Genomic DNA, 25,918 nt, shown 5'->3' with positions numbered 1-25,918 from the left:
TCCATGCAGTAGGAGCCAGTGGTTACAGGGTAAGACAATGTCTCTTTAAAAGAACAGAGTTCCTCAGAGGGGGTGTGCCTAACAGGAGACTTAGACCAGCCAGCCTTCATAAGATCCTAGCAAGTGCTGGTTGCTGGGAACTCTCCAGGGTGCTGATAAGGTCTTTTGCCTGGCTGCCCTTGATGGGATCTAGTGGAGTGTATCGTAAGTACATGCCTGCTGGACCAGGCCAGTAGCCCATCTAGTCCAGTATCCTGTCCTCACAGTGGCCAATCTGACTACCACATTTGACTGGCCTTGCTATGTCCCTGCTCTTTGGACTGTTGCCTCTGCCAGTGCCCTGGCATCAACTTGGCTTCCCCAGGGACCCTAAGCTGGGAGAAGGAAGGAGAGTCCCCAACCATGGCCTCCTAGCCTTGTAGAATATTTGCAATAATGCATGGATAGCGATTGGGCTTGTGCATCCTGTGCAACAAATCTAAGGGCCAAATGACATGCTGGTCACGCAGCCTTTTCTTTCACAAATTGCTAGAGCAGGAGTAGGGATGGCTGGACCTGTCAATTTCAGCTCTTTTTGTTTCTCATTTTTCCAAACTTAAATTCAGTTCTCCACTGCAGCAATTTGTTTTTTTTTAAAAAAAGAGTCATGAAAATCCACAATTTTAGTGTAAATTTCTTCCCAGTGAGATCCGCCTGGCGCCTTCATTGATATCTTTTTGGTTCCCGGTAAAGTCTTGTCTTTTCCCCCAGTCATTTGACAGACTGAGATGATGCTGTTGGATTAGTGTGCTTCCAAAGCTTTATGGGACTGTGTGGAGGTGGATATTGCTTTATTTTGTCTTTTTTGGTTTTATGTATATTATTTTGGCTTTTAATTATGTTGTAAGTCACTTGGAGACCTTCGGGTAGCAAGCAACTAGTAAATTGAATTAATAATAACATTTTTGCCTAATATACTGTACATATTTCTGCAAAGCAATTTTCCCTGATATAATGCAATTTATATGTAATTTAGAATCATAGAATGTAGAGTTGGAAGGGTCCTGTACGGCCATCAAGTCCAGCCCTCTGCTCAATGCAAGAATCCAAGTTAAAGCATCCCTGACAGGTGAAATTTTAGATGTTTTCACTAATATCTGCATTTTTATGCAGACATTACCCTAGCATATGCCATTTATACACATTACTTGGCTCGAGAAATACATTACAAAATTCAGGAAAATGGAAATGGACTGCCTAGATTTATGGCGACCCTACGAATAGGGTTTTCATGGTATTCAGAGGGGGTTTATGATTGCCTTCCTCTGAGGCTGAGAGGCAGTGACTGACCCAAGGTCACCCAGTGAGCTTTATGACTGTGTGGGGATTTGAACCCTGGTCTCCCAGGTCGTAGTCCAGCACCTTAACCATTATACCACACTGGCTCTCGACAAAATTCAGAGACTTTTGAAGGATGGCTGTGTTTCAGTTCATGGATTGTTTTGGAAAGTGCAGACTTGCTAGGTTTGCCTTCAAATGTAAACTTAATTAAATTACTGTCCCATTCTTACACAGGAGACCTGACCTGGATCAGCATATGGGATAAGAGGGCTTTAACCCAGTGTCCCCACTGCAGTCTCAAGCCTGATCAAGACATGTGTGCTGGCAATTGGGGGGGGGGGAAGCCTTGCACTGAAGGCTGAAGTACATGATCAACATCATGTGTATCACGACACTAAGTCTTCTTGAGAGAGACGCTGGGTGTTCTTTTCATTTTTCTTCAGCTAAGGAATCCTGGCATTCAGACATGCAAAATGGCATACAGATTATTTTGCTTTTGACAAACAGATTATCCCATGTCCTGAGTGAGGAATAAATATGTCTGCGTATTTATTAGCCATTTATTATATCAGTGTCCCAACAGACCTTTGTGGGAAGTCAGGGCAGTGGTGGGGAGCGTTAAACTGATCTGTTAGGCTCTCATGTCGTGAATCAAGCTCCAACTCTTTAGGAAAGTTTCTTGGAAAGACATTGAAGAAAGTAAGAAACAAAAGAAACCGGGTAGTTTAGTCTGATGCTCTGGCCAGCTGGAGAAGAGGATGTAAAAACAAGCTAGCAATGAAGAAATGCTTGCCCTGCTTGAGTTTCCTATTCTTTAAGTTCCTCGGGCACAATAAAAAGGAAATAGTAGTTTAAATGTTCGTATCTTAAATCTGGCTGGTTTTATAAACTGCAGTTAACAGGCTCACAAATCCATCACAGGATCTTGAGCAGTTTTCTCACCACGGCTTCTGGATTGAGCAGCTGTGCATTCATTTTTTCCTCTGGAGGCCAATTCATATCACTCAACTAGCATGCATAAGGGCTGGAGGGAGAGGGGGGAATGTGGCTGATCTTGCCATGTGGCAGAGTGTATATGTGTTTGCTTTACTGTAAGGGCAGGCAGCTTGCAGCCCAAGGAATGCATAAGACCCTCTGCTTAATTTCATGTGGCCCTCAGCCTAACTTCCACGGCTGTGCAAAGCCCCAGACCTGAGCCAACCCAGGGACCACCCACTTCACCCCAGATCCGGCCCTGAATCAATTCAGGTGGAGGACTATTATTTAATCATTGTATGATTGTTGTTTTTTTATTTATTTATTTATTTTTATTTATTTATTTATTCAGCTTATATCCCACCCGACTAGCAAACAGCTCTCTGGGTGGCATGCTGTGAATCACTTTGACGTTTTTAATGAAATAGTGATATTAATGAAATAGTGGTGTACAAATAGATTTATAAATAAATAAAATACTGAGAGCAGCAGGGTGCTTCTTTGCAAGTATCTTCCCTTTGGGGAACACACTGGCAAAGAAGATCCCTGCAACCTTCCCACCAGTAGTCCCACCCCATGACAGCCCTGGATCGCTGTCAGTCCAAATCAGTCCAAAACCAGATCTCCCAAATTGGCCCAATTCTGTTCAGGTTTTGGCTGAATCTGGTGCACACCCCTACTACTTTGATGCAGGTGGGGAGATCCCAGAAGGAGCAGGAAAGAGGAAAGCCAAAATGTAAGGAAAGTTGGAAGGAGGGGCAGGGAAAGCCCTCTGAAAGCAATCAGTTCAGATATCTTGCAAGGACAATCTGTTCCTTCCTGGACAGATCACTTGTGGGGGTGGGTGGGGGGAGAGTCACTATGCTTGCTTATTGCTCTAACCCCACACCACACCAGCTTCATCCATGCCCACCACCAACATGCCTTCCCCACCAAACAGTTTATCCACGAAGGAATTTGGCCCTTGACCAATGCAGGCTGGTTCATTTGCACAAATGGGGCACTGCCCCAACAAGCTCAGTTGTCTGTCCTCTACCAGCCTCCTCCGTCTACCTCTTTACTATCAACCAGTCCAGGGGGTGGCGCTGGCTGTCAAACTCCCTCCTCCTCAATGTCAGTGTTGTCCTTATAGAACTCATCAGGGAGGAGGATGGAGACAAAACTAGAATGGGTTGGCTCTGCCTGTCATTGGCTCTGGCTCCACCTATCACTGGCCTCTTTGTATTCCACCCTGGCAGTCCCAATGGATACCAGACACATCTGTCCTTGACTTTAAAAAGTTTCCCCTCCCCTACTTTAGTGGGTGCTGAACTCACAACTAGGAATGTAGTTCTCAGTTTGGGGCTGGTTCAATTGTCATTTTGACAAACTGGCAGCTGATTATAATCCGTTGTAATTAGTGCTTTGTTATCTTCTGATTTTTTCCATTTTCACCATTTCTATTGCCAAAAAATAACATTATTGGGTTTTTTTCCTATTGATGGTCTGCTTATTCTTATTCTTATTCTTATTATTGTTGTTGTTATTCAGCAGTAAATGAGCCAGGTATTCGCCCAACTTGCCTCAGGTTTGAGTCTCTCCAAGTAGAGGACATGAAAGTTCCTACACACACAAACAAACACACACACACACTCTTAAATGAGCCTTGTGCAGTTGATTTTTTTCCAGATCAGCAATGTGATATAATTTTGAAAGTTGAAAACTGAATCTAATTTATCTTTGAGCCTTGAGAGTTGCTATCTACTGAGTTTTTGACCTTACAGTTAGCCTGTTTGAAGTTAACCAACTTATTTTACTTCCTCCCCACCCTCCCCACACCTTGGTCTGTTTTTCAGTGTGCTGGTGGTGCGATACTCTTTGCCTGCCTGAGGCAACAGACTATCCAAACTCAAAGTTCTTTACTACAATCACAGAGATTTTTAAAAAAAAACATACAAGGGGGAAGATAGGTTAAGATTCAAACAATGGATGTTAATGGCTACCATCAAAACCTCAATGACACAAAAGGTAAAGCAAATGCACATTTCAGCAGTTCAAATGGAAGATGTCATCAATATTTGCTGCTTTTTAAAAAAAAAATCCTGCATCAGGAAAAGCCACATAAGCTTGTAGCAAACAAATTGTCTGCAAAGATAGTGAACTTGCAAACAATAGTGTAGTTGATGTACAGTTCACTTTTATCAAATTTCTCACCCATCCCTACTCACAACTCTTGATTCACTATAATCACACTTCTTGTATCATGTCAAATCCACATCCAGACAAATTGTGGGCTTGAATTGAAAGCCTTGTGGCCTCAGACTAACTCCTAAGTCTAGCAAGCTATCTGGGATTCAGGATGCACATCCTCTCTACCAATATACACACAACAGAATTCAGATCTCAGTTGCCATACTGGCAAGTAGGCATTCCTGCTACTTAGTAACCATCAGCCACCAGTATTCATTAAAGCAGTATTTTCTAGCCATCACCACCCATTGAAGAAACACCTTTAACTATCATCTAAAGCAGGAATGGGGAACCTGTGGCCCTCCGAATGTTGCTGGACTTCAACTCCCATCATTCCTCACTATTTGCCATACTGGACAGCATCCTCTACTACACCCAGTTTAGTGGGCACAAGACAGGCTGCAGTGCACACACAGCTCTGCCCTCCAATGCTTCACCACCACTCCGTGCACTGCCACCTAAGACAGCCACCTCGCTCTGCCTAATATAAGGGACAGCCCTGTGACTCATGGATGTAAATCAATGTCTATAGTCTTGTGGCAATTGTATAAAGGAAGGAATATTAATGGATGTGGTGCCTGTGCTTGCAAGAAAACAAAAGAAACAAAGAACCATCCACAGTAAAACAAATTGGGGGAACTATGAAAATATTGCCAATGGAGAAGCACTAGGTTAGAACAGTCTGTGAAAAGAAAGAACATAGATATACATGAAAGAAAATAACTTAATGACCCCTGGGGTGGGGAATCTACTCACCCTTGTGGCTTTCCCTGTTAATTGTAACTGTCCTCTCCCTTAATGAGGCCAATCCACTCCAAGGTCTTTGCCAAGCAACACTGGGAGTTGGATTCCCAGTTGCCTAGATTACACAATGTTGAAATATTGCATCTCAAGCTCTTGCACAACAATACCAATCCTTGGATCCAGTTTGGCCAATTATTTTTCTTGCCAAACAGGCAGTCTTTTTTGTCTTACGATGCCACCAAGCATCAACTTTGTGGGACTAGGTCAGGTCTACACCTGGTATGGGAAGAATCACAGAATCACAGAATAGTACAGTTGGAAGGGGCCTATAAGGCCATTGAGCTGTCCAGCTGCCTCTTGAATGCCTCCAGTGTTGGAGAGCCCACCACTAAGTAATTAGTTCCATTGTTGTACTGATCTAACAGTTAGGACATTTTTCCTGGTGTTCAGCTGAAATCTGGCTTCCTGTAACTTGAACCCATTATTCTGTGTCCTGTACTCTGGGATGTTTGAGAAGAAATCCTAGTCCTCCTCTGTGTGACAACCTTTCAAGTACTTGAAGAGTGCTATCATATCTCCCCTTAGTCTTCTCTTCTCATAGCTAAATATGCCCAGTTCTTTCAGCCTCTCCTCACAGGGCTTTGTTTCCAGTCCCCCGATCATCCTTGTTGCCCTCCGCTGAATCTGTTCCAGTTTGTCTGCATCCTTCTTAAAGTGCAGTATCCAGAACCAAATGCAATACTCTGATGAAGCCGAACCAGTGCTGAACAGAGAAGTAATACTTCATGTGATTTGGAAACTATACTTCTGTTAATGCAGTTTAAAAGCACATTTGCCTTTTTTGCAGTCACATCACACTGTTGGCTTATATTCAGCTTGTGATCCACAACAACTCACGAGTGGTATTGCTGAGCCAAGTATCCCCCACCTTATACTGTGTATTTGGTTTCTTTTTCCTAGGTGTAGAACTTTGCACTTATCCCTGTTAAATTTCATTCTGTTATTTTCAGCCCAATGCTCCAGCCTATCAAGATCCCTTTGAATTTTGTTTCTGTCTTCCAGGGTATTAGCTATCCCTCCCAATTTTGTATCTTCTGCAAATTTGATAGGCATTCCCTGCATCTCCTGATCCAAATCATTAATAATTTTTTTGAAGAGCATTAGGTCCAGGACTGAGCCCTGTGATACCCCTCTCGTTACCTCCTTCCAGTTTGAGAAGGAACCACTGATAAGCACTCTTTGAGTACAATTCTGTAGCCAACTGTGGATCCACCTGATAGCTGGTCCATCCAGCCCACATTTAGCTAGCTTCCTAATCGGACTATAATAGAGCACTTTTGTCAAAAGCTTTGCTGAGGTCAAGATATATTATATCCACAACATTTCCACAACCTATCAGGCAGATTATCCAATCAAAAAACAAGACAAGATTAGTCTGGCAGGATTTGTACTTGACAAATCCTTTTTGGCTTGCAGTAATCACTACATTGTTTTCAAGGTGCTTACAGATTGACTGCTTTCTAATCTGCTCCAAAAATTTCCCAGGGATTGACGACAGGCTGACTGGTCTGTAGTCAGAATCACATCTCAGACATAAGGGATCTCATCAAGAGTAGGAGGTAGAATTCTGGAGTAGTCATTTCAGGTGGTAGGTGGGAAACTGCAGTTTTGAATGATCCCCTGTATTAAAAATGTTCATTTTTAGTAAAATAGCATATCAGGTAGAAAGGTTTGACAGAGCCCTCAACCTGGTATGCTAGTTTTCTGCATACAAGAAATATATTTTTCCACATGTCACATACACAATGTACTCTTTCAATAATTTCTTCATGTGGCAAAAGCCAAACACCTACTCTTCTTAGGGAAAAGTGAACTTTGAGAGGAAATACCTTTTTATATTGTAATGTTTTATATTTATTTCCAGAGGGATCACTCTCTCATAGCAAAATACAGAGTCTTGTGACAGCTTAAAAACTAACTATTATGCCATAACAAATTTGTTGATCTTTTTAAGGTGCCATAAAACTCTTTATTGTTATTGTTTTTTAATGTTTTCTGCCTTTCCAATCCAGCAAACAGACCTTGAACTTGGCAAACTAATGACCAACCAATTTTTAATACAAACCAAACAATGCAAACAAAAATTCAGTAAGAACATATTTAAACACACATGCACATCACATTTCAAATAAATTGTCCAAGTGGGGAAAAACATCAGGGACTAAAACATCCATGCTGAAAGTATGACAGGACAATACCATTTTTAGCCTGAAGTCTAAATGACAGCAGGAAAGGGGCCCGCTGAGTATCCCAGGGCAGAGAATTTCACTGCCCAGGTGCCACAGCCAAGAAGGCCCTGCCTTGTGTATCCACCAACTGCACCTCTGCCAGTGATGGAACACAAAGAAGGGCCAACTCCAATGATCTACATGCGTGGTTGTGATCATATGATAGAACCAATCCTTAAAGTAACCTGGTCCCACACAGTTTAATTTAACATAAATTTCATCAGCAACATGGGGTTTCAGTTTTTGGTTGTTATTTAAAAAAAGAAAAGACAGACCACACAATGTTGCAAATGGTCCACCTCTTCATGAGCACCTTTATATATCTTACCTTTAGTGGCACAACTTGCATCAAAATGGCAAAGTTTGTGAGATGGTTGCACAAACAGACCGAATAGTTGAAATCCCCGTCATCACGTATGCAACCTTGGTTTGACCAAACACCACTTCCACTGCTGCAAAGCACAGAAAAATTTGTATCCATGTTATTCATTTTGACATTTCTGTGCCAACAGTAGAAGGCAGTGAGTCCAATGTCAGGGAGGCAGTGAATCCAGTCTGGGTTTTAGTCCAAACTTTCTAGCACCTTGGACAGCTCCTTGAAAGTTCAGACTAAAACCTGATGTGGAGTCACTGCCCCACTGACATCAAAACCACCAGCCTCCACTGTGTGCTGACTTCTGACTTCGGGAATGCTTTGTTTTGGATTCCTGCATTGCACAGGGGGTTGGACTTGATGACCTTATAGGCCCCTTCCAACTCCACTATTCTATGATTCTAAGAACTTCTTAATTGTGTATATCGTGGCTGTAGCTTGGAGAACTGGTATTTGCATTTTGTAACTTTGCATTCTATGTATATATACCTGCACATGCTCACATGTATGGTTGTTCATGTTCAGATAACAATCACTTTTGATATCATTTATTTTCATTTGGGTTCCTGTGTCTTTTGTTACTTATATTTGGGAACCCTATTCTTTGTTTTTGTTTTCTTGCTCAGTATAAGACAATTTCCTATGTTCTCTGTCTTCCATCCCCCTTTCAGCAACATTGAAAACAGTGTTCTTCAGCCTTGGGTCCCCAGACGTTCTTGGACTACAACCTGCATCATCCCCAAACAGCTTAGCCAGTAGTCATGGCTGATGGTAGTCCAAAAATATCTGAGGACTCAAGGTTGAACAAGACTGGATTAAAACACAATATAAAATCAAAGAAGATAAAATAGCACCCCAGCAAGAAAACTAATGAACAAGCCAGCCAGACTAAAGGCCAAGTGGAAAAGATGTACCTTTGGCAACTCCTCCTAAAACCCAAGATAGTCATATTCATTCATTTCAATGGGTCTATTTGTTGCATAAGAGCCAAAGAAGAGCCCGATTGGATCAGGCCAGTGGCCCATCTAGTCAAGCATTCTGTTTTCAAAGTGGCCAACCAGATGCCCATGGGAATCCTGCAGACAGGACCAGAGCACAACAGCTCTTTCCAAATCTCTAGTTCCCAGCCACTGGCATTCAGAGACGTACTGCCTCTAACAGTGGAGCAGGAACATAGCCATTGTGGCTTGTAGCCATGGATAGCTTTATCCCCCATGAACTTGTCTAATCCTCTTTTAAAGCCATCCAAGTTAGTAGCCATCCCTGCCTCTTGGGGGTGCAAATTCCATAGTTTAACTATGCACTGTGTGAAGAAATGCTTCCTTTCATCTGTCCCAAATCTTCCAACTTCCAACTTTGTTAGATGCCCCCAGTTCTGCTATTATGAGAATGGGAGAAAAAAAACTTCTCCCTAACCACTTTCTCCTCACCATGAATAATTTTATACACCTCTATCAGAGGTTGTTTCATAAAGTTAACACGACAGGAGTCTATTATCAATATGCAGGTGAAGTTGCCATTGAAGTTTCAAATGGAAACGAGCTTTTAAATTGGAAGAGATGGGCTCCTGTGGTGCCCTCAGAAGAAAGGAAAGGAAAGCAACTCAGGGTAACTTTCCGTCATTAAAACTTCACCCAAAGCAAAAAAACTGTCCCAGAAGGACAGAACAATGTGTGTGTGCGTGATGGCAATGTAAACCTGCTATCACAGCACAGCAGGTTTAGATTGCCATCACACATACACACTGTTCTGTCCTTCTGGGATGGCTATCACAGCACAGCAGGGTTATTTTTTTCAGTACTCAAGTGAGTCAAGCGGACAAATACTCTGCAATAAAAGAGTATTTGAGCTGGCTGGTTGACATATTCACCTCTTAATTCATAGATCAATGGCTACTAGGGATGGGTGGATCTGTCAGTTTTGATTTCTCACAGTGTCTCATTTTTTCAATCTTAAACTCTGTTCTCCACATCAGATTGTGATTTTTTCTTGTTTTAAAAAAAGTCAGCATGAAAATCCATCAGCACGGTGTGAATTTCTCCTAGTATACACACTTTTGTTTGTAATTTTCCCTGATATACAATTTTTGCAAATCAATTTTCCCTAATATATTTTTGTATGTTATTTTTTTCACTACGATATGCATGTTTGTGCAAACTTTATCTTACAATAATGCATTTTTATACACATTATGTGGCTGGAGAACTGCATTGCAAAATTTGGAGAGATGTGAATTTTGAAGGAGGGCTGTGGTTTGGTTCACAAATTGTTGCTGGAAGTGCTAACTATGTAGGTTTGAATTGAACTAAATTGAACACTCTACAATTCCCAGTTTACATGAACAGACATTACTGTCACAAAACAAACTCTGGGATAGCCATATTTGAATCTTGACTGTGTAAATAAGTCCATTAAAGTATTACAAAGTGAGGCTTGGCATATGTCATACACTATACAATGGTATCCATATATTTTTTTTCATTACTAAGGATTAAATATGCATATTAACTGTTGAACTAATTGCACACCACTGTTGTTGAAGGTTTGCTCCCCAGCTATAATGCAATCAACTAGTGAACAACCAGCCAAAACCATCCTACATTTCCAGCTTCAGTATCCGTATGTGCATATGTGTATGTGTGTGTGTGCTCATGATTCCCACCAACTGGCATTCAGAGGCATTCTAGCTCTGAGAGTGGAGACAGAACATAGTCATTGTGGCTAGCAGCCATTGATAGCCTTATCCTCCATGAGCTACATGAAGTGGCTGATTAGCCACCTTTTTAATTTCCCACAATTTATTTATTGAATCAACTTTCAGCAGTTTACTAGAACAAAAAGACCTCTAAACCGTTTACTCTGTTGAAACACCAATTCATATAAAATACCAACGCAACACACAAAGAATAACTTACACTGAAAAAAATTAAAATAAAAAATAAAATCAATAATTTTAAAACTCACCTACTAAAATCGTGTATCAAATTCACATGGTAAAATTACATGCCTGAGTAGGCTTGCTGGGACAAACAAGTTGTTTCAGTCGGCAGCAAAAATACAATACAGTGAAGGTATTAGCCTAATATCTATGGGCAGGAAGTTCCAAAGTGTAGCTGTTGCCACATGACAAGATCAATTTCTTGCAAGGGTGAACATGATGTGGCACATGTAAAAGTGCCTGTTCTGCAGATCTAAGTTGCTGAGGGGCACATATGGGGTGAGGCAATGCCCCAAATCTAGGGATATTCTGGGGGCATTGTGGGAAATTTAAAGGGTAGCTGGGTACAACAACCCAGCATTCCTTGGAGTGCTGTCACTGCAGCCAGATATCCCACCAGGGCCCACTGACAAAAAAGGTTCCCAAAGGACACTTTGCCTATGATCTCCTCAAACCTGGACCGTGCCAAGATTAACTGGGGATGAGGTCCTGCTCCAGTGAAGTATTATAATCATACGTTTTTTTTAAAAAAAGTCTTCATATTATATTTTCAGACATTCCAAGTGCTTCACATCCATCATGTGACAATAATCCTTACAACAACCCCACAAAGCAAGTTGAATTAATATCTCCCCATATTGCAGATGGCAGGAGGGAAGGCTTAATTAGAAAAATCTCTCTAAGAGATTTACATAAAATGGGATAAAATATTCATTTTAAAAAGAGCAAAAAATACCAGATAATAATAAATTTATCATAATAGAGGCGAGATTCAAACTGGGGACTTCCTCATTTGTAGCTCACTCTCGTGGCACTATGCTACATCTCAGATGGCATTAAAAGAAAAAAATTCACAGGAAGGGTACAGCTAGTCAATCAAACAAAAAAAAAGTTTCTTTTGGCTGGTGGAGAAAACGTAACTTGCATAATTTCCCTTTGACAACAAAGTCTGGCCTTTTGAATATATGAACAACATTTCTGTCCTGAATGTCAGTCTAAGTGTGGGAACCGAGTTTAGAGAGCTGTTGCAATGTATGACGAGCATTCTAATCCATATGGTGGGATTCATCATTCAGAAATGTGTTCCACTTCTTTTTTATTTATTGATCTCTTATGTTTATTTTTATTATAATTTCAAAACTTCTTTATTTTATTTTTTTCTTCATTTTTCATTTTATTTATGTATATATGTTTTGATTGTATAAGCTATATGTCAGTACATTGTAACAGGCATTTAAATTGTGATGAAGTTTTTGATTTATACACTTAAGAAGCTGATTTTTTTTAAAGAAAAAGACAAAGAAAGAATTTAAGAAATGCAGTAGAAAAATTTTGAGTATCTTGGTCAAGTCTTATTGTATATGGGGTTATGTGAGTGAGTGAGTGAGTGAGTGAGTGTGTGTGTGTGTGTGTGTGTGTGTGTGTGTGTGTGTGTGTGTGTGTGTGTGTGTGTGTGTGTGTGTGTGTGTGTGTACATGGACCACTCTAAAAAGACTATACAGGAAAACTCAAAGTGGAAAAGAGAACAATTATTAAAAAGGGCAATTAACACAAAAATGAATTCTTTATATGCAACAATGTGAATAATGCTCCTTTTAATCTTTCTTTGGTTGTGTTTTATACTGTTCTGATATTTGTATGGCAAAGAAATAAAATGTGTTATTAAAAAAGAAAGAAATGTGTTCCACTTTCCCTTTTTACCCAGATGTGAGTAATAAATCCCTTTACTTAGGTTAAGAGTGGGCTAGTAATCTGTTTTCATTTTATTGCCCATGATTTCATTGCTTTGACTGTTCCCATGAATTCAACAGGGAGCGATGGTTGGGGCAGACTATACCTCTGTTACTGTATCTCTTAAAAAAAAAAGGCTCAATGTTCTGATCAAATATATAATTACATCACGCACCTGTAATCCAAAAAGGCACAGTAAAGGTTCACTTGGTTGCTTTTGTTCAGTGCTTGGCTATATTGGAGAGGAGTCTAAAAGGAAACAAAAAAAGATTTATAAACAGAAGTCTAAACTAGGGCAGAGGTTCCCAAGCTGTCGTCTATGGACCAGCAGTAGTCTGCAAGGTTCATCCAGATGGCCCACACCATATCTGTGGATTTGTGATTGAAGATGGGAGAGGGCACATCCATCACATTAAATATCCATATTGATTTTTAATTGTATTTTATTGCTTCTTTGACTTCATGTATTGTATTTTATCATATTATAATTTTGAATTCTATGGAATTACAACTGCCACGACAGGCAGAAAAATCATTAAGTAGTCCACCAAGACCCTCAGCAATTTTGAAGTGGTCCATGGAGAAAAAAAGTTGGGGAACCACTGAACTAGGACACACTGGAGTCTGCTGTGAGCAGAGATGGATGGAAAGATCTGTCAATTTTGGTTCTCTCAGTTTCTCATTTTTAAAATCTTAAATTGTCCACATTTCTGCAATCAATCTTTTTTTAAAAAAAATCCTCATGAAAATTCTTCCACATTTTAGTGCAGATTTCTCCTAATAAACACATTTTTGCATTCAGTTTTGACTAATGTACACATTTTTGCAAGCAATTTCTAATAATATAATGCATTAATGCACTCATATATTCATTTTTATGCGTGCTTTCCCCAACACATGCATTTTTGTAAACGTTGTTTGGTTGATGAACTGCAGTGCAAATTTTGAATAAGTGTTAATTTCGAAGCATGGCAGTGTTTCAGTTCCCACATTTTTTCAGAAAGTGACGTTTGATAGCTTCAGCTTGAAATGCAAACTGAATCAAACTTTTCCCTAATCCCTAGGGTCACCCCAAATTTTTTTCTTTGGAGAGTTTTGGCAAAGACTCTGATAGGTTTCACCCAAAGTCAGCACGAGGGCCTAGTTCACATCTGCTTCACATGCAGAAGGTCCCGAGTTTAATCCCTGACAGAGACAGAAGGATATATTGATTTCAGTTCTCCCAGTTTCTCATTTTTCCAGTCTTAAATTCGGTTCTCCACATTACTGCAGCAATTTGCGATTTTTTTAAAAAAAATCCTGATGATTTTTTTTAAATCCTCATGAAAATTCTTCAGCAATTTAGTGTGAATTTCTTCTAAACAATACATTTTTCTCTTCCAGTGTATATATTTTTGCAAGCAATTTCTCCCCATATAATGCATTTTTGTATGTCATTTTCATTAATATGTTTGTTTTTATGTGCATTTTCCCCTAATACATGCATTTTTGTAAACAGTTCTTGATTAGAGAACTGCTGTGCAAAATTCACACAAGTGCAAATTTCAAAAGATGCCTGTTTCAGTTCTCATCTTGTTTCAGAAAGTGTGAATTTGATAGATTTGCTTTTAAATGTGAATGGAATGAAATTTCTCTCCCATCCCTAATCCCCAGCATCTGCAGGTAGAGCTTGGAATGTGTCCATCTGAAATCGTAGATAGCCACTATAATTCAGAGTAGACAATACTGATCTAGAAGGACCAGTGGACTAACTCAGTATGAAGCAGCATCCTATAAATTTGATTCTTGTCTATTCCCACATAAAAATCCTGATCTGCACTTCTTGGGCTAACATGTCGACCAGGCTTCCCCCGACTAGTGTTCTCCTGATGTTATTGAACTGCAGTTCCCATAATCCCTGGCTATTTGCCGTGCTGCCTGGGGCCAATGGGAGTTGGGGAACAAAACATCTGGAGGGCCACGAGGTGGGGGGAACTAGCATAGCCTATCACATTTCTCCAAATGTTGTGATGCAGTTCTCAGCTATTTGAAAAATGGAAATTCGGGGGGGGTTACCATTGCTTCCCGCTGAGGCTAGTCCTCCCCAGCTGGCCAGGACCTGCTCAGCTTGCCACAGCTGCACAAGGCAGCCCCTTCCTTGTCTGCAACTGCCAGCTGTGGTGCAAGTGGGCTCCTTGAGACTATGCAGCTTGCCCACAGCTGCACAGGTGGCAGGGCACATGACCCCTGAGCCACTCACTGTGGGGGTGATCTTTAGCTGGCCCTTTACACCCAGGAGACACGAGCAGGGATTTGAACTCACAGACTCTGGACTCCCAGCCAGGCTCTCCTCCCCACTGTGCTATACCAGCTGTCTCTAGATGTACCAAACTATATATTTTGAGCAAAAAATATGCCCTTGGTTATAACCTCCAAGTATAATAGCTTCTTGCAGCAGGGCCTTTCACTTACCTCAAATTGTGGGGAGGTTCATATAGGGACAGGATCTCCCAGAAAAGTCTAGGAGGACTTTATAGATCAGTGGCAGGACCTTGGACACACTGGTAACCAGTGAAACTGCTTCTCACATGTGTGATCACAGCATCTCACTTAATGCTAGTCAATCACTGTCATTCTGAGCCAGTGCCAATTACCCATTTTCATGGGTAGCCTCATGGAGAATACAGTTTATAAGAGTTTACTGTAGAAGTCTTGGGGAACTTCTGCACTGCAGGCTTAATTAGTCCCGCCAGCCCTCTGGATTTGGCTCATGAGGTGAACACCACCCAGCTTTCTACCCCTGACATCATATGATGAGAGCCAGCATGATGTAGTGGTGACAGAAAAAGGCACCAAATTCAAAAAGGGGTGAATTAAGATGCAAGTGTGAAGGAAGAAATCCTTCAACTCCCGATCCTTCCTTTTCAACCACAGTTTGAAGTTGCCCGTGCCTGACATGAAACAAATAATGTCATTTAACACACCCACCTGTCAGAGTGGCACATGGAGGGGCAATCTCTTTTGGATTCAGTCCTCCATCCAAATGTGGCCCCTTACCCCTGCACTAAAGTATAAAGGATGGTGGCCAGATCTCTATATTCCAGCCAACAGGGTAGTTTGAACAAAAGTAATAAAAAGGCCTCTGGGCCACAGTCCTCATCTGGGAATCCAGAAGTGAAGTTGGGTCCAGACGTACCACCACCCTACAACCCTGATCATTCAGGGAGAGTGAAATCCCAACTAGAACAGGCTTTTTCTCTCTCCCAAACAGCCCATTGAGTCACCCACAATCGTAATGGGGGGGGGCTTATTTGCCTGGCCTTTTCTTTCCTTATCCTGAATTATCACAATGATGAAATTTCTGACAGATTACCAGCCTCACTGATTATTGCAACACAGAGCTGATTGTGCCTTTTTTCCCCTCTGCAGTGGGAGACCAGCTCTCCCCACTTGACCTACAGGATTCACCCCTGGGCACTCCCATGCAAATTTCCCCTCTTCTTTCCTACAAGACCAAACAAGGAAGAGTCAGGCACAGACAGCACAGTTATCTCTCCATCGGCTGATAAACAGCACCCTGCTTTTTCCAAGAAACCCTCCGTTGGGTTTCCATTCAGCAGCATTCAACGTCTCTGGATGGCCACCTAACAGATAAACCACCCCACCTATCCATTCTTCTTTTTAAAAAAAACCCAAACTTTTGAACTTCTGTCCTATTTAGAGTGGGGGACTATGCTGGGTTCTCTTGTTTTTTTGACAAAGATAACTTTTAAAATAAAATAAAATAAATAATCACAAACCGAAGTGTGAAAATGTGGAGAAACAAACTTCTGATTGGAAAAATGAGAAATGGAGATAAACCAAAACTGACAGATTCGCCCATCCCTAATACACACTTTTTTTTGATCCACAATATTATCAGTATAATTACCTCCCCATAGCAGAATGCAAACATTCTTTCCCATTGACTCAAGTGCAAACAAACACACCCCACCAATGGTGCAAAATAGCCATCTGTGAAGCGGTGGATGAAATTTAAAGCTACTTCAAAATAAAGTTCCCCAGTGCTCTTCAATGAGGGTGTCATATCCTACTACTAGTGCTATGTTTGACTGAGCATGCAAACCATCACTAACCACAAGGAAGAGATTAGGGATAAAGTGAATGGACCAGCTTATGTGGTATTTCATATTCTATACTGTATTTTATATTTTTATCGTACATTATCTGGAAATGCTTGCACAATAGGTGTGTGTGTGTGTGTGTATTAATAGATAAAATAAGTTTGATATGTGTCACACTTGCTGGCATCTTTCATTCCATTTTCTGCATAGTTTGTTTAAAAAGTACACAAAAAATCCACATGTAAGTTATAACCACTCTTCCTGTAAAATGCACATTTTTTTCCATGCATTTCAAGGCAATCTCACTGATAGTTGTATTTTGATCTGCAAACAAGTTTAGGAATATGGAATTGAGTTAGCCCATTGCAAATCAGCGGATTGAGCAAATTCCTTCCCCACAGACAATTGTGTCAGATGTTCTTCTCCAAGAACATGTTTACTCTGGCTGCGAGTGCGGAATCCACTATACACAGCTTAAACACTCCTAAATTTAACTCCTCTCCCCCAAATTTTCTTAGCTGGGATCTTCGTTTTTCTTTGAACAAGAAGATTAACCATAAATCAGAACCCGATTTCCCATCCTGCTTAAGCACAGCAATCTATATAACCTTAGTTGTATACTATCTGTTATCCAGAGTAAAAGCAGCTAGAAGAATTCCATGTATTTTAACGTGGCTCTTTTTTTTAAAAAAAGTGATTTGATACAGAATTACGGAAATAAGTGCATGATTATATAACAGTTCCAAATAACTCTTTAATTTCAAAACAAGAATCTGGAAAGCACATAACCAAGATCAGGTGGGCTGCATTTTGGGTTATGTAGCTTAGCAAAATTGTTTTTGCAAAGCTAAAGAGCGCAGCTGCACTTCCAACCCCTCCAAATGAAAGTCCTTGGCAGACCTCAAGCAAACAAACTTTTTTCATGGGAAAACAAACCCATGTTCAGCCATAAAGGCACCCCTCTACCAGTTCAGCCCCTTCCATCCCAGGATACAATGGGGGGAGGAAGATGGCAGAGTAACACGTAAATAGAATAGTGTCTCTTATTAAGACCACATTGTTGATTTGAAAGGCGCTGCTGTTATTTCAGACCTGAGTCTCCCTTAATTTACTCTAAAAGGAAGATGTGTAAAACTTCCATATGCTTGTCATCTTTCTGTGAATGATTGCAAGCTTCCTCTGCAAACAATCAGGGATAGATAGACAGACAGATAGAATCTAAATTAGCTTCTATTGTACTGTACGTTGGCTCACATAAATGGCATCAGATCAACCTCCATGTCATTCCGGAGGATAGATTTGCACCATACATAGGGGACAATGAAACTGATGTAGCTGCGTGACTGCATTCGATTCCAGGCTCCCAGCAGCCACTATGAAAGGAAACAGTAAGGAGATCAAAGGGGGTGTTGGTCAGCTGCTACAATAACTGGACTGGGCTCATCGGCTTTTAATATTTGTATAGAAGGTAGAATTCTGATGGGCTCGTTGTGTCATGTGCATTGGTGAGGAAAAGCTTCACCTGCAGGTTTTCCATCTGCTACAAAGCTATTAAAAGTGCAGTAGTTGCATGCTTCATTGCATGCATCGGGGGCAGCTCTGGAGCAAACTTTATTTATATAACCATTTATTTATTTATCTACTTATTTCTAGAACTGCCTTCCCCGACCTAGTACTCTTCAGATATCATTGGACTACATTTCCCATCACCCCAGGAAGCATAGTTCAATGGTCAGGGACGATGGGGGGTGTAATACAACACCCAGAGTGTACCTGGTTGGAAAAGGCTGTTTTAGAAAAAGGGAAACAAAAATGGCTCCCCCACTTGTACAGCTGTAAAAGCAGGAGGCTGTTTGGGGGAACGGAATGGGAACTCTTGGAACTCCATTGACTACTATGTTAGATTTCTGGGAATGCGCTATATCAAGGAATGCTTTTTTTGTGGGGAGCACAGAATAACAGCTTCCACTACACACACACACAAAAGGCAGCTGCCAGCAGAGTGGAACCAGTGGAGATTGATCCACTGGGGTAAGTGGGGCACTGTCCCACTAACCTCAGCCAGCTTCCATTCACCTGCCTTGTTTCTTACAGCCAATCCTGGAGGTGGCACTCTCTGCGTCTTCCTCCATAGTCTCAGTGTTGCCCTTGAAGAACTCAGCAGAGGGGAGGATGGGGACAAAAATGAGATGGCTCTGCCTGTCATTGGCTCTGGCTCCACCTAGTGTTGGGTTCCCTGCCTTCCACCCTACCAGTTCCAATGGGCACCAGCCACCACTGAGTGGAACTTACAGTAAGGTTTGGCATGTGCATACTCCCAAAATATGCAGGGTCCCCCATCCCCAACTTGGGCTGAACTTCCAAAGGTTCAAAAGTTTAGTCTAACACTAGCTATTAATTTTAAAAATATCTATCTCACCTTTCCACCATAAAAAAAAAAAAATCTGGAAGGTCGCTTTTAAAAAAGATAACAAATTCATAATAAACCCTAATGATACGAAACTAAAGCAAAAGGGCCACTTGATAAAACCCAGCAGCACAGGGTTTTAAAAACACACCCACATTTCCACATAGGGACACAAGAAGACCTTGCCTGAAACCCTGGTGAGTTGCTGGACCCATGGTCTGTCTCAGTATAAGACAGCTTCCAATTTTCCTCATTAAACAAAAACTGATGTTAATTAAAAACTCAGGTGAATAAGATTAGGGATGGTTGGTGCCAATTAGAAAGCATTCAATTGACCCAACAGTTCTTTAGCCAGTAGCTGCTGCTTTTACCAATCGAGTTTATTTCTTGCAAAATATATTGATATTAATATTGATAATGTTAAAGGAAATATCAATATTTTGAAAGGAAATATTGATAAACTTATTGTTCCTAATATCAGTATTTTAGAGGCAGATTATTGTTTTAAAAAAACTGAGTTCAAAAATAGCCATGGAAAATTGCTACATAAAAATCTAAGTTGCAATTATGTAATGAATGGAAAATTTGGGACCAAATCTGAATTGAGTGGAATTCTAGCACATCCCTAAATAAGATAAACTTAGTCTAAAATCAGAGATGGGGGATCTTTGGCCCATTGGATGTTGTTGGGCCTATAACTATAATAATATAATATAATATAATGCCACCCTGGGCTCCTACTGGGAGGAAGGGCAGGGTATTAATCAATCAATCAATAAACTCCCAACATTTCTTAACATTGGCCATTCTCACTGGGGCTGATGGGAGCTGGCATCCAACAGCATCTGGAGGACACCAAGTTCTCCATCCCTGCTCTGAATGATAATCAATTAATCAAATTAAATTGCTTGTTGACCAAGAAGGCCATATGCATACACACATATAGTAATGATATCAACAACATAAGAACATAAGAACATAAGAAGAGCCTGCTGGATCAGGCCAGTGGCCCATCTAGTCCAGCATCCTGTTCTCACAGTGGCCAACCAGGTGCCTGGGGGAAGCCCGCAAGCAGGACCCGAGTGCAAGAACACTCTCCCCTCCTGAGGCTTCCAGCAACTGGTTTTCAGAAGCATGCTGCCTCTGACTAGGGTGGCACAGCACAGCCATCACGGCTAGTAGCCATTGATAGCCCTGTCCTCCATGAATTTGTCTAATCTTCTTTTAAAGCCGGCCAAGCTGGTGGCCATTACTGCATCTTGTGGGAGCAAATTCCATAGTTTAACTATGCGCTGAGTAAAGAAGTACTTCCTTTTGTCTGTCCTGAATCTTCCAACATTCAGCTTCTTTGAATGTCCACGAGTTCTAGTATTATGAGAGAGGGAGAAGAACTTTTCTCTATCCACTTTCTCAATGCCATGCATAATTTTATACACTTCTATCATGTCTCCTCTGACCCGCCTTTTCTCTAAACTAAAAAGCCCCAAATGCTGCAACCTTTCCTCGTAAGGGAGTCGCTCCATCCCCTTGATCATTCTGGTTGCCCTCTTCTGAACCTTTTCCAACTCTATAATATCCTTTTTGAGATGAGGCGACCAGAACTGTACACAGTATTCCAAATGCGGCCGCACCATAGATTTATACAATGGCATTATGATATCGGCTGTTTTATTTTCAATACCTTTCCTAATTATCGCTAGCATGGAATTTGCCTTTTTCACAGCTGCAGCACACTGGGTCGACATTTTCATCGTGCTGTCCACTACAACCCCGAGGTCTCTCTCCTGGTCGGTCACCGCCAGTTCAGACCCCATGAGCGTATATGTGAAATTCAGATTTTTTGCTCCAATATGCATAATTTTACACTTGTTTATATTGAATTGCATTTGCCATTTTTCCGCCCATTCACTCAGTTTGGAGAGATCTTTTTGGAGCTCTTCGCAATCCCTTTTTGTTTTAACAACCCTGAACAATTTAGTGTCGTCAGCAAACTTGGCCACTTCACTGCTCACTCCTAATTCTAGGTCATTAATGAACAAGTTGAAAAGTACAGGTCCCAATACCGATCCTTGAGGGACTCCACTTTCTACAGCCCTCCATTGGGAGAACTGTCCGTTTATTCCTACTCTCTGCTTTCTGCTTCTTAACCAATTCCTTATCCATAAGAGGACCTCTCCTCTTATTCCATGACTGCTAAGCTTCCTCAGAAGCCTTTGGTGAGATACCTTGTCAAACGCTTTTTGAAAGTCTAAGTACACTATGTCCACTGGATCACCTCTATCTATATGCTTGTTGACACTCTCAAAGAATTCTAATAGGTTACTGAGACAGGACTTTCCCTTGCAGAAGCCATGCTGGCTCTGCTTCAGCAAGGCTTGTTCTTCTATGTGCTTAGTTAATCTAGCTTTAATAATACTTTCTACCAGTTTTCCAGGGACAGAAGTTAAGCTAACTGGCCTGTAATTTCCGGGATCCCCTCTGGATCCCTTTTTGAAGATTGGCGTTACATTTGCCACTTTCCAGTCCTCAGGCATGGAGGAGGACCGGAGGGACAAGTTACATATTTTAGTTAGCAGATCAGCAATTTCACATCTGAGTTCTTTGAGAACTCTCGGGTGGATGCCATCCGGGCCCGGTGATTTGTCAGTTTTTATATTGTCCATTAAGCCTAGAACTTCCTCTCTCGTTACCACTATTTGTCTCAGTTCCTCAGAATCCCTTCCTGCAAATGTTAGTTCAGGTTCAGGGATCTGCCCTATATCTTCCACTGTGAAGACAGATGCAGATAATAATAATAAAACATCAAGAGGGATACATACGCAATGTATTACCATAGTAAAAACTGGTTACTGTGGGAATGCTGTGGACATAATATATCTCGACTTCAGCAAAGCTTTTGACAAAGTGCTCCATGATATTCTGATTAGCAAGCTAGCTAAATGTGGGCTGGATGGACCAACTATCAGATGGATCCACAGTTGGCTCCAGAATCGTACTCAAAGAGTGCTTATCAATGGTTGCTTCTCAAACTGGAGGGAAATAACGAGTGGGGTACCACAGGGCTCAGTCCTGGGCCAAGTGCTCTTTAACTTTTTTATTAACGACTTGGATGAGGAGGTACAAAGCATGCTTATCAAATTTGCAGATGATACAAAATTGGGGGGCACAGCTAATACCGTGGAAGACAGAAACAAAATTCAAAGGGATCTTGATAGGCTGGAGCATTGGGCTGAAAACAACAGAATGAAATTCAAACAGGGATAAATGCAAAGTTCTACACTTAGGAAAAAGAAACCAAATGCACAGTTATAAGATGGGGGATACGTGGCTCAGCAATATGACATGTGAGAAGGATCTTGGAATTGTCATTGATCACAAGCTGAATATGAGCCAACAATGTGATGTGGCTGCAAAAAAGGCAAATGCTATTTTGGGCTGCATTAACAGAAGTACAGTTTCCAAATCGCATGAAGTATTAGTTCCCCTCTATTCAGCACTGGTTAGGCCTCATCTTGAGTACTGCATCCAGTTCTGGTCTCCGCACTTTAAGAAGGATGCAGACAAATTGGAACAGGTTCAGAGGAGGGCAACAAGGATGATCAAGGGACTGGAAACAAAGCCCTATGAGGAGAGACTGAAAAAACTGGGCATGTTTAGCTATGAGAAGAGAAGACCAAGGGAAGATATGATAGCACTCTTCAAGTACATGAAAGGTTGTCACACACAGGAGGGCTGGGATCTCTTCTCTATCGTCCCAGAGAGCAGGACACGGAATAATGGGCTCAAGTTGCAGGAAGTCAGATTTTGAGTGAACATCAGGAAAAACTTCCTAACTGTTAGAGCCATACGACAATGGAATCAATTACCTAGAGAGATAGTGGGCTGTCTAATGCTGGAGGCATTCAAGAGGCAGCTGGACAGCCATCTGTCGGGAATGCTTTGATTTGGATTCCTGCATTGAGCAGGGGGTTGGACTTGATGGCCTTATAGGCCCCTTCCAACTCTACTATTCTATGATTCTATTATTACATTCTCTCACAGAGTCTGGCTGATGTATATTAGTATATATAGTCTTCAGATACAGTCAACGACTTCTGCTTTCCCAAGGGCAGTTTAACAACAGTTTGGCAATTCTATATGATCTATATAGTAATCTGTATCAGCCGATAAAAAATATAGTTGGATTTAAAGGTGAGTTGTTGCTAATTTCAGCTAATAAGGGCTCAAGATCCTCAAATAAGAGTACAGAGGACATTCCGTTAAGAAATGTATCATGTCCTCAACATTAAGACAACCAGCTGGGCAATATCTACCCACACTGTACTTAGCCCCATAACATCCCTTCACCTCCATTGGCTGCAACAAGTTCTGTCTATGTTTAGTTAAGAGCCATCTCAATTCATGCAAGCAGATAAGGAGCAGGTATCATGTTGTCAATGATAATAGCAACAGTTACCAGGCAAACCTTTGGAAGGAACCCTAAAGTTGAGGAGCTACAAAAGTTGGGTTTCCAAATGGAAGCAAATATTTCATGCTCCTCCATGTTAAAAACAACTCCAGACTTATATAAAAATAGCAGGTCCAGGAGAAGCCATAATGGTTTTACTTGTGCAGGAATTTGGGGGGTTGCATTTTTTTTTAATGCAAGGAGCATTCAGATGTCCGATCCCTCCCCTATAGTTCATAGTGGTACACTCCCGGGACAGATAACATCATGGGAGTCCTGCTGATCATGCAAATTCAGCTCTCTGTAATAGAAGATGCTTGCCGTAAGTCACGTGGAGTGATAGCAAAGGGGTGAGAAGGTGACATTCAAAGTGCCCAGGATGCTCTGGAAAACATGCATTCTGAAACCTACAGGCATAAAGGGCCCCGTGCATGGATAAACAGAGCCACCTAGCTGGCTACTAAGGGAGAACAAACTGCCAGTGCAGAACATACAAAACATGAGCCTCTGTGATGGTTGTTAAAGGAATGCCAAGCTCAGGGGGAATGCTCATAAAAAGCAGGAGGCAAAATAAGGACTTCTAATTCTGGATTCCTTCTGTGGACAAGTAAAACCACCTTTCTTGTTAGGGTACTGATTTGTTCTCTTTTGCAATCTTCTTTTTATTGCCTGCTCTGCTGTTGAGTGAAGCGGCTCTTTCTTTACAGGCTGCATTCTCACCATAGATTTGAAGTGCATGGCTTCCCACAGAGAATCCTGGGAAGGGTAGTTTGCCTCTTAGAGAGCTACAGTTCCCAGCATCCTTAACAAACTACAGTTCCCAGGATACTTGCAGGGGTGGGGGAGAGAATGTGCTTAAAATGTGCTGTAACAGTATGGCTGCGTACACAGCCAGACTCTGTACCCTTGTTGAGGAGGTTGGAGAGAGAGAACAGGGCATTTGCATTGCCTTTTGTCGATAAGGAAAGAAAAGTGCCCCTGCCCAGACAGGCTGGCAGACTTGCAGGCCAGTGTTTCTGTCTGTGATTGTGTTTGCAAGCCATTTCTCGTCATATATTGAATTTTTTGCATGTTGTCTTCGTTCATATATTCATTTTTACACACACTTTCCCCTTATATACGCATTTTTGTAAACATTATTTGGTTGGTGAACTGCATCGCAAAATTGGAATAAATGTGGATTTCAAAGGATCGTTGCGTTTCAGTTCTTACATTGTTTTGGAAAGCGCGAGTTTGAGAGATTCGGCTTGAAACGGAAACTGAATTGAAATTCTCGCCCTTCCCTACTCCAAGGACACCAACATCAGTGGAGGCTGGTCTGTTAGGGCACAGTGCCCCACCAACTTTCGTCAGCCCCCACATGCTTGCCTTCTTACCTGCAACCAGTCAGGGGTGGCTCTGCTGTCATTGGCTCTGGCTCCACCTTCGTCTGCCTTACCAGCCTCAACAGGCACCAGCCATCACTGACTCACACGCTGGATGAATTTTGTTAGACATTATCAAATCTCAGGTTTTATTTCTCAATCCTGAGATGATTCAGCAGTTCAGGGAAATCCACAGTTAGTGCACAGTTTCAACTATGGATATGCATACATACAGATATAGAAACCCACTTGTCCACTACTCTCTCCTTCAAAATAAACTGATCTTGCATTGGCTACCTCAAGCTTGACACTCTCAAGGCACATGAATCCACAGCAAGCAAAAATTGATTTCAGAATGCCAACTCCATTTTACTTTTCTTTTTAAGCAAGGGGGAGAGGTCTGGATGCATTTGCTTGTCCTGCTGCATTTCACAGTTTGTTTCGAAGCAAGGAACATTCAATGTTACTGATGTCACCAAACCCTACAGTCTCCCACTTTGCATGCTCATGATGTACATAACGCAGACTCTGACTCCTCCCCACCCACCCCCTGCAGTTCTTCTTCAGCTCTGCAATCCAAGCTGGAGAAAAAATGGTGAGGGTGTTGCAGCTTACTCTCACCCACTAGGCTATAGTCTGAAGTTAGATGTTGAAGCTAAGCAAATCTGGATCTGGATAGCGCCTGGAGAAGTGGCCTCCTGGGAGCCACATGTAGGCTGCCTTGGGTTCCATGCAATGGAGTCCAGAGCATTAGGGAGACTGGGGCATTGCCCCACCAATCTCAGCCAGTCCCCACCTGCCTGTCTTCTTACTTACAGCCAGTCCAGGGAGGGCAGTGCCTGTCAGCTTCCTCCTCCTTAAGTCTCAGGGTTGCCCTCGTAGAATTCAGCAAGGAGGAGAATGGGGACAAGTCTAGAATTAGTTGGCTCTGCCTGGCACTGGCTCTGACTCCACCTCCAGTTGGCTTCCCTGCCTTCCCCTCCTCCTCCCCCCTTGCCA

General features: G+C 41.7%; 1 protein-coding gene across 3 annotated transcripts in view; it reads right to left on the bottom strand.

Moving 5' to 3' along the window:
* The window catches only part of ADGRD1 (adhesion G protein-coupled receptor D1), a 316,526-nt gene that overhangs the window by 143,672 nt on the left and 146,936 nt on the right, over positions 1–25,918 (bottom strand). For all 3 annotated transcript variants that reach the window (XM_061602998.1, XM_061603000.1, XM_061603001.1), the window contains 2 exons: positions 12,774–12,847; positions 7,885–8,008 (listed from right to left, as the gene is read on the bottom strand). In XM_061602998.1, the coding sequence (XP_061458982.1) occupies positions 7,885–8,008; positions 12,774–12,847 (198 nt within the window). The remainder of the gene's footprint in view (positions 1–7,884; positions 8,009–12,773; positions 12,848–25,918) is intronic.

Source organism: Rhineura floridana, chromosome 19, assembly GCF_030035675.1.
Source record: "Rhineura floridana isolate rRhiFlo1 chromosome 19, rRhiFlo1.hap2, whole genome shotgun sequence".
NCBI classification, from domain to species: Eukaryota; Metazoa; Chordata; class Lepidosauria; order Squamata; family Rhineuridae; genus Rhineura; species Rhineura floridana.
Note: the sequence above shows the minus strand (reverse complement) of the source record. Positions and strands in the feature narration are given on the sequence as shown.